The sequence below is a fragment of the Eleutherodactylus coqui genome, chromosome 1 (genome assembly GCF_035609145.1).
Source record: "Eleutherodactylus coqui strain aEleCoq1 chromosome 1, aEleCoq1.hap1, whole genome shotgun sequence".
Classification (NCBI taxonomy): Eukaryota; Metazoa; Chordata; class Amphibia; order Anura; family Eleutherodactylidae; genus Eleutherodactylus; species Eleutherodactylus coqui.
Genome location: NC_089837.1, coordinates 432,565,798 through 432,583,810, shown reverse-complemented (window position 1 = coordinate 432,583,810; position 18,013 = coordinate 432,565,798). Strand labels below are relative to the sequence as shown.

Sequence of the window (18,013 nt, the reverse complement as noted above, 5' to 3'; positions counted from 1 at the left end):
ACAGCAGACACAACTGCTGACAAGGCTGACAGCTGAGAACAGCTGATAATATGTTATCAGCTATAATCAGCTCTCCCCAGAACACAGTGTGCGATCCTGCTTATCAGCTGTTCTGTCTAACATGGTTTTCAAACAGAGCTGAAAACCGTCGTTTGGCAGAAAACTGAAAGATGTTATATTTAGACACAACAATTATCATTCAAAGGCCATTTTTTGAGCAATAAGGCCGGCTGCACACGGCCGTGACAGACTCTGCCGCGGAATTCCGAGGCGGAGCCCATCATGGCGCCCCCCAGAGACCCCAATACTTACCTGCGGATCCGGCGTCCTACGTCCCGCACGACGCTTCGGCGTGACACGCCGGCCATGTCACATGAAATGCCCACAGCGTCATATGACGCGGCGGCGGTAGGCGGGGAAGCGGTTTCACGCTATCTTTCACTGTGCTACAGCGGAAGATAGCGTGACGGACGGCTTCCATTGACTGCAATGGAAGCCGTCCACGCGTACACCCGCGGCAAATAGAGTATGCCATGGGTGAGGACGGGTGATTTCACAGTGCGGAATTCCGCACCATGAGCATTGAGCTATTAGGTTCAATAGAACCTAATAGCTGCGGGCAACGCGGCGGAAATCCGTCCGTGGGAAGGGGCCCTATTTGTTGCGTGTAAATGTGCGCCCATCGTGCACTTTTCATCCATTGCTGAGTTCAGCTCAGCTTATAATATATCTGGACTGATAAGACGTCCCGCATGCTGAGTTCTCCGCGGGCAGCGCTGATAACATTCTTTCAGCTGCTGTCCCACTGGAGAATAATAGTGGTGTATTTAGAGAACAGACCACCCGCTGTTCTCTAAATACATGTAATTGAAGCTAGTGATCTTCTATTGGGCTGATTAGCCCATTAGTAGCTAATGCAAAATGATCGCTCAAAACTGTCAGTTTCTGACGAATTTTGAGCGATCATCTGTGTGTGTAAATGGGGCTTTAAAGGGCTCTTCTTCGGATAAGTCATCAATATCTAATTGGTGAGGGTCCGCCACTCGGGACCCCAGCTGATGAGCACAGTGGCCTCTTCTCAGGACAGTGACATCATGTTCATTTGTCAACAGTTGTGTCCCATTCATTTGCAAGGGATTGAGTTGCAATACCAAGCACGGCCACTACAAAATGTACAGCACTGTACCTGCGAGTTACTGCGTATTGCACGGGTGTACAGAGCCCGCATAATACGCGGTAATCATACGCCCGTGTGAGCCCGGCCTGAAACACATGCAACTTGGGCATAAATTGATGTTTTTACATCCTACGTGCGGTATATTTTTTGATTCATTTTTCATGCTTCAACACTTTTTTTTCCTTTGAGGCACTTGATCGCAATAAATGTCTGCGTTACGCTCATGCTGTGTTTCCGTACGTTTTCCATTGAGCGCGGGGCAGAAGAGTTGGTTGTGCTTTTCAATGGCACAAAAAAAAGTAAAAAACCCCACACGCCTTGCTAAGCGCCGTCAGACCAAAGCGTTGCTATAGGGTCCGTTAATCGCTACGTTTTCGTCCCTGTTTTGCAGTAAATACGCGTGCGGTTTCCTAGGCGACAGCGCAGACCGCTCTTATGGCTTCCCAGTGACAGATAATAGCCCTGTATAATATGAAGCTAATATTATAAATGACCCCCAGCAGGTACTACAGGCGGGAGATAAGGGTGCTGGCCAGGACAGGAGGAGCACTGCTGGCCCCGTGCACACAGGCCGCCGCCCGCAGCTTCCTTCCTCCCCTTGTTCCACGGCCCGCAGCTTCCCGGCAGGCTTTGCGTCTGTCAGTGCGCAGGCGCAGTAGCTGCGGTCGTAGCCTGCTGAGTCGCTGCTGTGTGCGCCGTGTTTCCGGCAGGCTTGGTGTTCGGCCTGTGTCCTGCCGCCCCCCCCTCCGCCTGGTACTTAGTAGCCGGTGCTGCGTCACGATCGCTCCCGGAGGCCGGGACCGGCGGCGGCCGCAGTGGGGGCCGCAGTGTTGGAAGAAGAAGAAAAAGAGGAGGAGGGGGAAGGAGGAGCCGGGGCGGCAGCTGCCTGCAAGGAGGGCGGCTGGAGACGGCGGGCGGCTTCGCCGGGCTCAGGCACTCGGTCGGTCCGCGGCACTGGGAGACGCCGCTGAGCTCCCAGTAGCGGCCGGCAGACACGCAGCGGTCACGGCCCGGGACTCTGGGGCAGGCGGCCTAGGCCGCCGCAATCCAAGGAAAATCGGTGAGGAGACACAGAAGGGCTGCTTGTACCGGGGTGCTGGGACTTGTAGTACCCCCGCCTACATGCTAGAAGGGCTGCTTGTACTGGGTTGCTGGGACTTGTAGTACCCCCAGCTACATGTAGAAGAGCTGCTTGTACCGGGGTGCTGGGTCTTGTAGTACCCCCGCCTACATGCTAGAAGGGCTGCTCATTGTACAGGGGGTCCTGGGACTTGTAATACCCCCGCCTACATGCTAGAAGAGCTGCTTGTATCGGGGGTCCTGGGACTTGTAGTACCCCCAGCCTACATGCTAGAAGGGCTGCTTGTATCGGGGGGTCCTGGGACTTGTAGTACCCCCAGCCTACATGCTAGAAGGGCTGCTTGTATCGGGGGGTCCTGGGACTTGTAGTACCCCCAGCCTACATGCTAGAAGGGCTGCTTGTATCGGGGGGTCCTGGGACTTGTAGTACCCCCAGCCTACATGCTAGAAGGGCTGCTTGTATCGGGGGGTCCTGGGACTTGTAGTACCCCCAGCCTACATGCTAGAAGGGCTGCTTGTATCGGGGGTCCTGGGACTTGTAGTACCCCCAGCCTACATGCTAGAAGGGCTGCTTGTATCGGGGGTCCTGGGACTTGTAGTACCCCCAGCCTACATGCTAGAAGGGCTGCTTGTATCGGCGGTCCTGGGACTTGTAGTACCCCCAGCCTAAATGCTACAAGGGCTGCTTGTATCGGGGGTCCTGGGACTTGTAGTACCCCCAGCCTACATGCTAGAAGGGCTGGTTGTTGTACCGGGGGTCTTTGGACTTGTAGTACCCCCATCAGTGCTTCTAATACACAGCTGCGACAGTCCCTTGTATAACCGGGGGCCAGAGAGTTGTCTGCAGCATATGGATGGAACCACAAGTCCCAGCATGCCTACAGCTGATGGCGCTAGTGAGGAGATCGCAGCTGAGTTTTTGACCCCCTGTTATAAGTGTGTTGGTGGTTTGGTTGGCACCTCTGCTGCCCAACTGTTGGCGGTGGGCAGCGCAGTGTAACAGCTGCCATGTTACGGGTGGGTGGTTTTACATGTGCGCTTGGGGATCTACTTCAAATGCAGCAATGGGGAATCCCCGTGGATGGATCCCACTGACTATAATGGAGGCCGTTCTGTTTCCGCTGAGCCGGAGCTGCTGCAGAACCTCCACCACAGATGTGCCGCCGGCCTGTCTGTGTCGTTTGGGATCTGCTGGTTGTCCGGTTCTGTTCACACTGGCGTGTGTTCCGCTCTGCAGGTTGGGTTCCGATTTGGTCCGCGTGCTGCGCTGCTGTGTCTGCTGTCAGTGGGGGAGTAATGCTAAAGAATTAGTCCCAAAGCTTTGTTTCCATTTTCAACGTATCTGTTTTTGTCTTTTTTGTTTGTGCGCAGAAGGGAATACAAACATTCATTTAAAAACGGATCCGTTAAAGGGATAACAAACTGTTCTATTGTGTTGAGTTCCGTCACGCGGCGCCTGTACTGTCTGTAGGCTTTAAAAAAAAACAAAAAAACCACTGCTTTTTTTTTTTCTCTTTTGCTGCTCATCTGACGGAATAGCAGAATTGAAAACAAAAAAGCGCTGATATGAACAAACCCTTAGAATGGTTTACTACCTCAGCTAAAAAATACATGAATTAGGTGTGAAAGCGACACTATGGTCCTGGACAAAGTCTCTCTTACTCCCTGATGAACACTGTGTATTAGTAGACATCTATAGTCTAGGAAGCTATATGTGGATCTGACTGGGCAGCTCTGGCCAATCAAAGCAGATGTAGCGTCTTAGGCCTCGTTCACACGAGCGACAAAGTCACGCAATTTTGTAGCGTTGCTACAAATCGCATGTATGAGAAGCCCATAGTTTCCTATGGGTTACTTCACACATGCGATATTGTGTAGCATGCGACAATCAGACACACAAAGATCGCAGGTTCGGCGATATGCCCGCGCCTCGTGAGGTTTTGTAGCCCATGTTTCCCTATGGAGCCTTTCTCTCTGTTGTGTTGCATGGCACTAAAACGTGATTTTTCATGCAGTGCGATGCAACTTTGACATCAGGAAATCCTACTATCAAAGCTAAAATTTAATCCCTGGCAGAAGAAAAAAGAAAACCCAATACTCATACATCACGTCTCGCGCGCTGTCAGCCCGGCCACATCTTCTCCCCGGGTCCCTGGCAGTGATCTCTTTTGGCTGTGGATTCAAAAATTCCCGCCTCCTGGAAGCGCTGGCTGTGATTGGCTGACACCTCATCAATCAGTCAGCGCTGGATAAAAGACAGTGATTAAACGAGGGGGATTGGAGAAAAAAATTCTGCCATATATTTTTTGGATTTTTAGTTTTACAGCTTCAGCATGCGGAATAAATAATGTGATAACGTTACTCTCCGGGTCAGTACAATTTCGGCCTCCTGTCCACAGCAGTTTATTCGCCAGCCGACGCTTCCCATAGCATTGCCTGTCCACACGCGGAGAATCATTGCGATTCTCTGCTCACGGCGGGCAATTCGCAGCATTGCCACGATTCTCCGCGGTCAGCTTATCTATTAGATAGGGCTGACTGGCAGAGATTTAGTGGCGGCTCCCATGGCGGAGCTTCGCCACGAGATACTGCATCGCCCGTGGACAGCCGGCCTTCAAGTTTATGCATTTTTTATTTATTTTTTAATGTTTTGCTACTTTTGTACACAAAACCCCATTTTTTTTTTTTTTTTTAAATTAAAGGTGTTTTTGTGCTGCTGCATTCCAAGAGCCATAGCGTTTTTATTTTTCTATTAACGGAGCTCTATGAGGACTTGTCTTTTGTGGGATGAACTCTAGTCTTCCTTTATCCAATTTTTGGGAACATGTAACATTTTGATATTTTTATTTCATTTGTTTCTCTAGAGGCAAGATTAACAAAATCTGTAATTCTGGAATTTTTTATCTTGAACAGCATTCCCCGTTCTGCAGGCCATTATGATTAAGTCAATACCAAATTTATGTAGATTTATTTTCTTTTACATCTTTTTCACAATTCTTTAGAAAAAATATTTTTTATCGCCGAATTCAAAGATTCCTAAAATTTTTTATTTTTTTCGCTAACCGTACTGTGAAAGTTTTTTTTTTTGTGTTTTCTTTTCTTGTGGCATGAGTTGTACTTTTTAATACTACAGTTTGTTGATCCATGCAACGTTTCGATCACTTTCTATTCTGTTTTTTGTAAGGCATGGTAGGCAAAATTAGCTATTTTCGCCAGGTTTCTTTTTTTCTTGCTTTCTTTAACGATGTGCACTGTGTGGGTTAAATACCAAACTAACTTTTTCTGTCTTTGTGGCACTATGAACACAGCGATTATCATGTAGTAAAGGGGGAAAGGTAAGGTTTTGCCTTTTTTTAAATTTTTTTTTTTAAATTAATAATTTAATGTTTTATTTTTATCCCACTTGAGGACTTGAATATCACCAACTTTTATCACTTTTCTAGTACACTACTATACTACAGAAACTGACAGACCCAGAGGCTATATTCAACCCATCAGGAGCCCCCTCCCTCTGTCAGCCTTTTACATGCCATGGTTGGACTGACCATGGCGTGTAAAGGGTTAAACAGTGGGGAACAAAGGTTTCTTCAGTCCCCAGTGTTAGAGCAAGTGCCCAGCTGGCATCTGATAGCTGAGCACCACACAGGACACCCACACCAGGCTTTTTATGCAGCTGCTGTCGAGACAGTGTTGTAAAATAAAAAAACCCTTAACGACTGACGTCAAAAGATGTATGGGTGGTCGTTAGGGGGATAATATACCAAAACCATCTTATAGGACCTAGTTTACATACATGAGCACATACGTGGGAATTACAAATAATTCTCTGCCATTGCTCTGGGAATCTGTGAGCATAATACAGGCTACCATATTCTGTCCATGAAGAAGCTGGCACAGACTATCATAGAACAGCCCGCCTGTGTGTGAGTGGGACTGATGGCAAAGTTCTAGTGATTGAACCCTCTGACTTGCTGAGTGTGATACAGGCGGGCATGGATGCTCTAGTACCCTGTTGTACTGCCTCTAGCTTGGATACAAGATGGGATACGGGCGGGCATGGAGGCTCTAGTACCCTGTTCTATCGCCTGTAGCTTGGATACAAGATGTGATACGGCAGGCATAGGGGCTCTAGTACCCTGTTGTACTGCCTCTAGCTTGGATACAAGATGTGATACGGGCGGGCATGGAGGCTCTAGTACCCTGTTGTACCGCCTCTAGCTTGGATACAAGATGTGATACGGGCGGGCATGGATGCTCTAGTACCCTGTTGTACCGCCTCTAGCTTGGATGTAAGATGGTATATGGGTGTTCATGGAGGCATACAGTTTCCATATGGGATCTTGCGGCATATCTGTCCACATTTTGATAAATCTGACAACCGGGCAGCCACAGAAGTGTGACAATGTTGTGGAGGCTCCTGTGATAACCCTTGTGTGTGCAGCCCAGCATTATCCTGCGAGAAAATGCCTTTTGGAAGCCTCCATGAGAGGAACACGTGTCTGCAGGATGGCCTGAACATATCGCTTAACTGTCATTGTCCCTCGTACCACTACTGAGGGAGACCGACTATCGTATGCGATGGTCCCCCAGACCACCACACCAGCAGTGGGGGCAGAGTTGAGGCGCTCTTCCTTAGGTCTCCAGACACAAGTATGGCTGTCGCTGGTGCCCAAACTAAACCTGGGTTCCTCCTTGGCAGTCTAGTTTCGTCATTGATGATACCACTGCAAACTGAGGTGATGGTGGGTGGGTGTCAAAGGCAATACATGTAATGGGTGCCATGAGACAAAATGTCCTTCAGACAAGCGCCTGGAAATGGTTCTGACAGGCGGAGGGACCTGTTACGATGGTGCCGCCTATCTCTGGATGGCGGACCACGAAACAGTTGGAGCTGCTCGTGCTTGTTGACCGATCCTTTCTACTGGTGGTCAGTCGAGGGTGTCCTGAGCCCAGTTGCCGTGTGTGTGTGTGTGTCCTCATGCAATCGCTGGTCCCAACATCTCAACTGTTTGGTCAACTTCTTGCATTCCAATAATGCACCCCTTTTAAGCTGTTAACGGGGCAAAGTCTTTTTGATTGCATTGTAGAGGCGTCTAGCAGTCAGCAAGCTCTACACAGATAGAAAAAGAGGTTACTACACACCAGTAGCCTCTGAGAGCCTTTTATAGGCCAAGGGTGGAATCACTTTTAGGGCCTCGGGTGGCAAGACCATTCATCTAAGCATTTGCATATCTGCTTGAGATTTAAATGCATGCCTAGCTTTGTAGCAAAGCGACAACTCCTAGTGGCTTGATATTTTTTTTTCTTAAGAGTATATTTGCTCACTGTGTGATCGCAGTGCTCGGTACAAGAATACATTGGACCCAGTTAACATGTATTTTTTTTTTTTTTTTTTTTCATGCAAAGTTTTGATGGCTGGAATAGCTCAGCCAAATAGAGGAAAATCTAAAGGCCCATTTACACACAGATATTTTTCAAAGGATTGAAAGATCAGTGATTGTTTTGCATAAAGTATTAATGGTCACTAATTACTATTAGTACTTTATTAGCTTCATTTGCTTGCAAATGAGCTTCTGGGAGCTGTTGCAGAACTCAGCAGGAGGTCTGAGCTCTGTAATTGGCTCCATTATTCAGCCAGGGGCTTCCCGTGGAGAATTCAGCACCATTGACAGCAGACACAGCTTGCTGTTCTGCAAGCCAGATGTTATCAGCTGTAATCAGCTCTCCCCAGGCAGAACACAGCATGCAGGCCTGCTTATTAGCTGCTGAAGAATAGTGTTCAAGCAGAACTGGAAACCGTCGTTTGGCCAAACAGTGAAAGATGGGCACATTTAGACTCAACGATTATCGCTCAAAAGACGGGTTTTGAGCGATAATCCTTGTGTCTAATTGGGCCTTAACACTTTCAAGTAAAAGGGATCATTGCCAACCAAATCTGCCATAGCTCCTTAACAGTATGTGAACAGAACCTTGTGTAGTTCCCTAAGTAATTCTTTTAAATTCCTGTGCTGGGAGTTTTGCCGTCTGTTTGGGATCTAGTTAGAGTTCTTGGGATCACTAACCATTAAATATCATCAAGTTACATTTCTTTTCCTATTACAATGTATAGATTTATTAGTATGTGGTCGGGGTTACTGAGCATGCTCACCTTTAAGTATCATGTTAAGGATGTGTTCACACGTAGCTGATTCTGATGCGGAATTACTAGCAGAATTCTGCTATTTTCATTCTGCATCAAAAATCTGCACGTTGGCATCGCAGATTTCGGTGCTAAATATTTTGCAAGGATGCAAATTCTGCAACATTACTGAGGAGTAATTCTGCCCGTGTGAAAGCAACCTTAGGATGTATATACAAATGTGTATATATAGAACATTTCCTGATTTAGAAGTTGTCAGGTTTCAGCTCTGAAGCTTCGAGAACTGTGAACAGGACTCTAGACTAATACAGGCTGTATCTCAAGGTTGGTACAAAATGTCAATGCTATGTGTTTACAAACGTATTCAACTTTTGCTGTAAACTGTAGTTGAAGTGAACCTGCACTTTAATACATAAGATGCATGGTATTAACCCTCGGTTGGTACCATGGGGTCTGTTTGACCTCAGCCTTGTTCATTGCAGTTCTGCATGTTGAAGTTGGTACCACACAAGGGTTAAAGACAAAATCTTTACCTTTTAATAGGAAAGAAAAAGAACAAGATGTCAAAAATCCGACGGAAGGTCACAGTAGAGAATACCAAGACCATATCGGATAGTACATCACGTAGACCAAGCGTTTTTGAGCGGCTTGGACCTAGCGCAGGGAATAGTGCAGAGGTAAGAGCACACATGTTTTCATACACAATATCCCAAAAAAGGCTTACGGCCAAAGGGCAAGAGATAAAGTGATGTTACACCTTACAATAGGGAATGCAATTCTTTTATGTGTATTTCTCGATCACATACTGTAAGTTGCTCCCTTTACCACTGGAAGCTATTTACTGTATTTTTCTGATTTTATAAGATGCAGATTTTAGCATTTTTTTTTTTTCAAGAATACCATTTACCATACTATATATTGTATCAGAAAACTTTCAAAAATTTCTAAAGGTAAAATGGGAAAAAAAGCTATTGTTTTTGGGGGGCTTTCGTTCTTATGGCATTCACAGCACAGTAGAAATGATTTTGTTTTCTCTGTGGGTCAGAACAGTTACGGAGATGCCAAAATTATATAGGTTTTTTTTTAAAAAATTTTATTTTAAATTCTGCCACCTTTTGAGCCCAAAACTTATTTTTCATTCAGTACAGCAGTGTGAGGGCAAGTTTCTTGCAAGGTGACCTGTAGTTTTTTATTGGTACAGTTCTGGGGTACATAGGATTTTTTTTTTATTGATCTTATCTATTTTTTATGCAATTATTTTCTTGGAGATGGTGTGAGTAGAAAAACGCAATTTTGGCATTGTATAAATGTTTTTTTGTTTTTTATTTTTATTTCAAATCTCATTCACGATCTGGGATTAAAGGGGTTTTGTCATACTCCCTTATTCCTCCCCCTGTCAGATTTCTTACGGCATCTTCTCCTTGCTGATCTTGTCCAGTCCCCTAGGTCAGCTCACCGCAAGTCGCCCGGCTTGTTATGAAACCTGCATTTCTTGCATTCTTCTTCCTGCAGGTCAGTGAGGGTCACGTCCCTGTGACATAGCCTTCACTGGCTAGGAATGAATGCTGATCTATTGCAGAGACAGCAGGCATGAGCAGTCTCTGCAATAGCTCAGCACTTCCTGCTGGGCTGTGAACTAATGACGTACCGTAGATTGATGGGTAGGAAGAAGACTGCCTGTGAATGTACGTAATGTCACAGGAAGCAGGAGAATCAGACAGCTTGGAGGTAAGGTGACCCGGGTGAACTGCAGGAGACAGGAGAAGATTTGGTAAGTAGACTGCCTGGGGAGAAATAGGTAAGTATAATTTAAAAAAAAAATTAATTTCTTTTAATGACTGAACCCCTTTAATCATTATATTTTAAATTGGACTTTTACGGACGCAGCGATACTCAATTTTAACTTTTTATGTCATAACCGAGAAGGGTTTTTTAACCTTTTTTTTTAATCTTTTTCAAAAGTAGTTATAAAACTTTAATATTATTTTTGTAATAAACTTTATTTTACTTATTTTTGCTTAGTGTTTTTTTTTGTCTCCATAGGAGACTTGAACTTGTGATTGTTTGAACGCCTTTACAGCATACTGCACTACCATAGTATTGCATTATACTGTATTCAGACAGTCATTCTTTTAAATGTGCCAGGTATATAGATGCCATAGAGGGACCATTTAGGACCCCAGCTCCACTCTTATTAGCCAGAGCAGAGGGCTATTAAAGTGGGGCTCTCATGCTCTTGGCTCCACAGTGTATAACATGATTGTCCGTTCATTAGAATAGGTGTTCTATGGTAGTATGTTTTCCCTGCTGTGAGTAGATGACTAGTACTTCCATAGATTGACCACATTTCCATCATCTTTTAGGGTGGTTTTACACAGGCGTTTTTGGAAAACACTGCAGGGTTTTGTGGCACTTTTTCAATTAGTTTTTTGTGCCAAAGCCATAAGTTGATTTGGCAGCAGCTGGATACATAAAGGAAGTAATTATACTTATGACTACATCAAAAGCTTCTGTGCTGTTTTTTTATTTAAAGACTGTGTAAAACCAGCCTGAAGTAGGTAACTGGGGTCGGCCTTTGACTACATCTGCAGAACAGTGATAGAACTAGAAGGAACTCCTAACTTGATGATTTCTGCTTTGACTCTACTTACCTCCAAAAGTTCTGCATGTCATCCATTTAATTTTTTTTCTTTTTAATGCTGCCATCTCCAGAAATGTTCTCATCTAGTCTCTATAGTAGTCCCTTTATTTCTTATTGCTAATAGACACGGATAGTTGGAAAATGGATTTGGATATTGTTAATTAACCGTAACTTCATAAAATCAAGCCTCTTTTTCAAAACTCCAAGCTGGGCCCCCCATTCAAATTTAATCCACATTTTAGCTAGTCACATGAATGGTCTGTGTGGTTGGATGCAGCATTGAACACGTTTGGCCTCATTAGGTCATGAAGATACGAATGGTCTGCATCTATCTAGAGTTCATGAATACAGCAGTAATTGTCTTACAGTAGTGCACACCATAGAGGAACAACGTCTTCCACAGAAACCTAAAATAACGCTTTTCCTTATTTCAGACTCAGTGTCGTAACTGGATGAAAACTGGTAACTGTGGGTATGGTAATACTTGTAGATATATTCATGTGCCATCAGCAAGGGGGAAAGGCTATAGCAGTACTTACAGAAGGTAAGTCAAACCAGTGATGTAACGTCTTATACAGTATGATCTGTAGTTTCTCTTAAAGGGGTTTTGCCATATCCAAACTATTGATGATCTATCCTCAGCGTAGGTCATCAATAGGGCATCAGCCAGGGCCCACCATCCTGAACCTTCACGGATCAGCTGGGGTCACATAGCTCTGTACATTCAAGAGATGGGTATTCAGCTCATCCTTGCAAAGTTGTTCATGTCTCTTTTTTTCTTTTCCTTTTCTCTTCAATTTTATTTATTAATTAATTAAGTAAAAAGGGTGGAACTAGAGGAACGAAGTAATGCAGCTTATGCACTGCAACCAGTCAGGTCTTGCCTTTAATTTTCCAAAAGGTATCTGAAAAATGGAACCTGATATCTGGTTGCTGTTGTCAGCTGCACCAGTTTTCCTTTGCACTTGCTTTGATAAATGCCCCCAGTTTGTTTTTGGGTTTGATTCCAGCTACAAAATACTAGTGTAAAAGTTAACATTTAAGATGATGAGGCGGGCTGTTCGTAGAGGTGCAGGGAATCTTTTCCAAAAGACCACTCCTTAATCAAGAATAGGTTTGCTGTGTTAGATTTTTCATTTCCCTTATTTATGTATATTGGGATTTCTTATTAATTAGACTATTTTTTTTGTCAAAGGTTTCACTACTCATGCCGTTATTTTCCAGTTAGTCATTGCTACCCAACTGCTATCTGATTTGGATGTAGTTGTTTCTTCCTAGGATGTTAATCTATTTTTGTTTGCAGACCCCTTCTAGTACCCAAAATGGCCCCCTATCAGCACCTGATATGGGGAGGTTCATGATCTCACTTACATTGAAGATCCATTTACATGTAACGATTATCACTCAAAATTTGTTCGACTGACCGAAAATGAGCGATAATCATTATATATAAATGCGGGCATCAGGCACTTTTCATCTGAACGATGATTTTAAGGTGAGCTTAAAGTCGATCGATCAGCTGCATTGAGATAGTGTCTTTCAAGAAAGGCCACATGCTGTGTTCTCCACGGGAGATTACATTGTAACCTGCATGGAGAGCAATGCAGCTCGGTGCACAGCTGAGTGTGGGAATAATCACATGCTAGGCTCTAGAAACAGATCCTGGAGGCCCTTTTACATGCAAGTGAAGATGATAAAGTGTTAATGAACATTAGTGGCTATTAACACTTTACACAAAAAGAGCACTAAAATTTTCAATCGTTCGAAAGATTCTTTGTGTGTAAGTGGGCCTTTAGACTACACATTTGAAAAGAAAACCAAGGCAAGAGGACCACAGCGCTGTTGTAGGGTGAAGGAGGCAAAGACCATAGGGATGGGAACAAAGATGAGGTTTTATTCAGCAACAGGCATGAGGAAGGTTTCAATCCAAAATGCTTTGCCAAATAGACTCCTTATTTCCATCCCTCTGGTCCCTGACTTCCTTCACCTGACAGCAGTGCCGTGCTGCCCTTTCCTTGGTTTTTTTCATCAATGATGGATGTCCTGCATCAAACTATTACAGGTAAAGCTGCAGCGATGTGCCGCCTGTACAACCCGCTCAGGCACATGCTTTCTAGACTTTGCATATCAGCCCCTGCACTATGGAGGACTTCTTTTTTTTTTTTATTTCAGTAACTAAATGTTTGATGTATTTCTACAGTTTGAAATGTAGAATATATAATGCAACATTTGTCCATAGCACATTTGTCCCTTGCCTTTAGGTCAGGTTCACATACAGCAGCCAATTTCGTGGCAAAGAATGGACACTATATCTGTACACTATAGCTGCAGAGTAGAGGTCCCCGTTCACATCTGTGTTAGGGGCTAAACACTGCGGGTTTTAAGCAGCGCTTTCCCAGCGGAAATCTTGCGGTTTTTTTCGCTGCAGCCAAACCGTGAGATTTCTGTCGGGATTCTGCCCTGTGGGAACCCAGCCTTAAGAAAACTGAACACTTTGGTTTAAAAAAAACAAAAAAACATTTTAAATCAATGTGGAAAAACTGATCTGTTTATTTCGGTCTTAATTCTATAGAAATTGTAAGCCCTAACCAAGCTCTAGTGCAGAGGGGACTAGGGCCTACGTTGTCATGCTAGTTTGGTATATATCTGTATGAAAGCAAATGTAATCTGAAATTTTTAATGTATTCTTGCATCAAGAAGAATTCTATTATTTTCTATCTTATAAGTGGTATATTAAGCTTTTTTTTATCTCAGGTCACCAGAAAGACCCACTATAGACTTGCGTGATAGAATGAAAAATAAGCGCCAGGAGGTAGAGTCAGAGCCACAGAAACGTACAGCGGAGGAACAAACTTCTCCCTCCAGGGTATGAAAAGATAAGGAAAAGAGTGTTTTGTTTTTTTTTTCATTTATGTCGGATAGATTGATGATGTCATCAGTGCTGTGATACTGAAAAGTCTAGAGAGATGAAAATGATTCTGTTGGTATGAATCTACAGGTCCAAGCAATGTTTCCCGTCCCTTGTTTCACATAGTGATGGTCCTTGTGGAAGGGTTGGTGTTAGGTGCCTACTTGCTCAGCACAAGGGTTCCTTGTAAGCTCTTCCATAAGCCCGGTGGCCCCTTCTGTCAACTGATTGGTTGGAGTGCAAAGTGTCAACCGGTTTAAAAGGTTGGATAACACTTTAAATGTAGACTTCATTTCATCCCTAATTGTTTGGGTGTCCATTGGGGTTTCCTGCGACAATACAGCAGAGGAGACACCCATGTGAAAACATGATGTAGTAAATGTAGAAAGTTGGTCATTTTACCCGATCTGTCACAGATGCCAACGTATTTGGAGAACCTGTATTAGCCACTTGTAATGGCTGATGCTTAGTGGGAAGATATCATTCTTGTAGGGTTTGTCTTAAAGATAGGTTTCCTGTTAAGGGATTCTGCAAGTTAAGGGGAACCCCTGTTACCGGGACCCCGTGGTATAAAGTAACAAATAAGCAGTTGCTCACCTCTCATCGTTCTCTGCTGGCTCCGGTCTCCTTTGTCTTTTTACTGACAGCGGTGACATTCCGTAAACCTACTGTAGCACCCAGTGTACACCGTCATGGGCTGCTGCAGTTTGTATATAGAGGGGTGCAGCATACAGAGTGATGTCTTTGGGAGACCGGAGCTGGCAGCGAGCGACGAATGGGGGAGTAACTACTCATTTTGTTTTCTACCATAGGGGACTCAGAGACAGGGGTTTCCCTTAACTCGGACAACTCCTCTTAAGGTTTTTTATTTTTTTTTTAATAGTATAATCTTGCATTGCTGCTGCCTGCAATAAAACCGCACAAGTCAATAGGACTCTCTAATGCTACAATTGCAATGTGCGTATGTTGCGTTGCGATTAAGAAAAAAGGCATCCATACGGAAACATTGGAAATAAATAAAAATCGCGCATCGCAGAGAGAGGCCATGCCGCGATTTTTTTTGTTCTCTCAACATTGCATCAGTGAAAACATTGCAGATGGTAAGGAAATCATTGTACATCATTGGTTTCCTAATCTGCTTTTCGCGTGATTTCTCGCCCGTGTTAAACCACCCTAAGTGTAATATGTTTGCTAGTACTTATGTTGGGAAATGCTTTTTTTTAATTCTAGAAAGAATCGTCCAGGGGAAGACACAGAGAAAAGGAAGATATTAAAATCACTAAGGAGAGAACCCCCGAAAGTGACGACGAAACTGCTGAATGGGAAACTACTAGAGATGGTGAGAAGAGCATAGTCATTTAGAATTTTTTTTATTTTTTTTTAGTACGTGCCTTTAGACAATTACTACTTTTATTTGAGTAAAATTGTTATGACCTGGATGTATAGTATCTGTATTTATAGCCTAAACAAAACTGTGTGAAACTACGTTTTTTCAAATATATAATGCACGGTCTCACTCCAAGATTTCTGCATCCATAAACTTAGTTTTTTCTTTCATGTTAAATCGTATCAGATATAGAAATACTTTGATATTTTTTTTCTGTGCTTTTGCTACTCAAGTCTCTTTGCAAATTGTTGATTTTTATTTTGATGCAGTTGCCCAATGTGGAAAAATGAGTGAGTACCAACTTAAGGATAGTGGAAACCTCCCCCCCCCCCCCCTCTAGGTTCTTAGAAGTAAACCAGTAACTGGCTATCAGAACATCCTTGCTAGAATTAGCTCACGCTTCCTACTTTGGTTTAAAGGGGTTTTCCTGGTTGTAGTACGGGTCTAATAAGCAACTGAATTATTTACACAGTATTGCAAGTCTTAAAGGGGTTGTCTCTCGGCAGCAAGTGGGGTTATACACTTCTGTATGGCCATATTAATGCACTTTGTAATATACATTGTGCATTAAATATGAGCCATACAGAAGTTATTCACTTACCTGCTTCGTTGCTGGCGTCCCCGTCGCCATGGTGCCGTCTAACTTCGGTGTCTTCTTGCTTTTTTAGACGCGCTTGCGCAGATGGATCTTCTCCCTTCGGCTGGTCTCGGAAGCATCGGCGTTTTGGCTCCGCCCCCTTGTACGCGGCATCGCGTAGCTCCGCCCCGTCACGTGCCGATTCCAGCCAATCAGGCGGCTGGAACCGGCACACGTCATGGGGCGGAGCTACGCGATGACGCGACAAGGGGGCGGAGCCAAAACGCCGATGCTTCCGAGACCAGCCGAAGGGAGAAGATCCATCTGCGCAAGCGCGTCTAAAAAAGCAAGAAGACACCGAAGTTAGACGGCACCATGGCGACGGGGACGCCAGCAACGAAGCAGGTAAGTGAATAACTTCTGTATGGCTCATATTTAATGCACGATGTACATTACAAAGTGCATTAATATGGCCATACAGAAGTGCTGAACCCCACTTGCTTTCGCGAGACAACCCCTTTAAGTGTTTCTTCTCCATGGCTTGTTCAAGAGATGAAAACATTTGTGTAGCACCGCAAGGGTGACGTTCATTGCCAGCCCATAGAAGGAAGACTAAGGCCTATTTGTCTCCTGATTCCCCGTTGCTGCGTGTTAATGTATATTCTATTGTGTGAAAAAGAGATTTCAGAATACAGATAGCAATGTGTTCCGTGTTCTGACAATATTCTTTGTTTTGTGCTTCCGGGAAAACCCCTTCAAAGATTTGGTTACTGTTAGTTTGGTTTAAATCTAAATCTATGCAGTGACTAGGGCAGGATTGTTCAACTGGCAAAGCTTGGTCCAAATGCCAGCGGTCCAGACTCACAGGGCTGTATCTGCCATGAGATGAAATAAGAAACCTGTGGCATATAGAGTTTCCAAGGGGGCGGCACTGTGGACTGGTAACATTATGTTCAAAAGGGTTTTTAGGAGCTTTCATATAAAAAAAAAAAAAAATTGCAAAGTTTAACTATAAAACATTGCTTATTGAACGGTTTTATAGATGAGCGAGTATACTCGCTAAAGGCAATTGCTCGAGCGAGCATTGCCTTTAGCGAGTATCTCCTCCGCTCGAGACTGCAGGTTCGGGTGCCGGCAGCGGGCACGGAGCTGCAGGGGACAGCGGGGCGGAACGGAGGAGAGATCTCTCTCTCCCTCTCTCCCCCCCACTCCCTGCTGCTGACTGCCGCTACTCACCGCTCCCCCCGCACCGGCACCCGAACCTGCAGTCTCGAGCGGGGGAGATACTCGCTAAAGGCAATGCTCGCTCGAGCAATTGCCTTTAGCGAGTATACTCGCTCATCTCTAAACTGTTTACCATAACCGAAAGACATTTTTCGTATACGTATTTAACACTACTAGGTTTGATGACTTCTTCCATTACAACGAATGCTTCGCTTTCTTGACCAAGTATATGAAAAAGAATAAATTTTCCTCAACACTATTCAATGTCCCGCCCGATGACTTTCTTTCTCCCTCCCCCCACCCCCTCGTGTATAGCATCTCTAAAAAACCCTTCAAACATTTTACCCACAATAGAAGTAAGACTTACTGGCCTGTAGTTTCCATGTTGACTTTTTGACCCCCTTTTTTAATATTGGCACCACATCGGCTATGCACCAATCCAGTGGAACAGACCTCATCACTATTGAGTCCTTAAATATAAGAAACAAGGATCTGTCTATCACATTTCCTATTTCACTTAAAACCCAGGGGTGTATACCATCGGTTCCCAGTGATTTGTCCATTTTAGCATTTTTAGGATGGCTCTGCACTTCTTCCTGGGCAAGAGTGGAGAGTTTGCATTATCACTCTTCATCTCATTTGATATTTCATTTTCCTCTGTAAATATACAGGAGAAAAAACGATTTAATAGACTTGCTTTCTCCTTATCACTATCTATACTTTTTCTTGCATTATTTATTATAGGGCCAACACGTTCAGTATTAATCTTTTTACTATTTATATAATTGAATGCGGACTCTGCTTACAAAAGCTTAAAGACATGAGAAAAGTAGGAGTAACACAACCGATACAAGTTCTTGTTCTAATACGATTGTCTGGC

General features: G+C 44.2%; 1 protein-coding gene across 3 annotated transcripts in view; it reads left to right on the top strand.

Annotated features, from left to right (window-relative positions):
- Positions 1–1,833: 1,833 nt before the first annotated feature.
- Positions 1,834–18,013, top strand: part of ZC3H13 (zinc finger CCCH-type containing 13) — a 57,216-nt gene continuing 41,036 nt past the window's right edge. For 2 of the 3 annotated variants that reach the window (XM_066582053.1, XM_066582046.1), the window contains exons 1-5: positions 1,834–2,237; positions 8,940–9,073; positions 11,472–11,581; positions 13,792–13,903; positions 15,176–15,284. In XM_066582053.1, coding sequence (XP_066438150.1) covers positions 8,957–9,073; positions 11,472–11,581; positions 13,792–13,903; positions 15,176–15,284 — 448 coding nt within the window. In that variant the 5' untranslated portion in view covers positions 1,834–2,237; positions 8,940–8,956. The remainder of the gene's footprint in view (positions 2,238–8,939; positions 9,074–11,471; positions 11,582–13,791; positions 13,904–15,175; positions 15,285–18,013) is intronic. The other variant, XM_066582061.1, reaches the window with a different exon arrangement.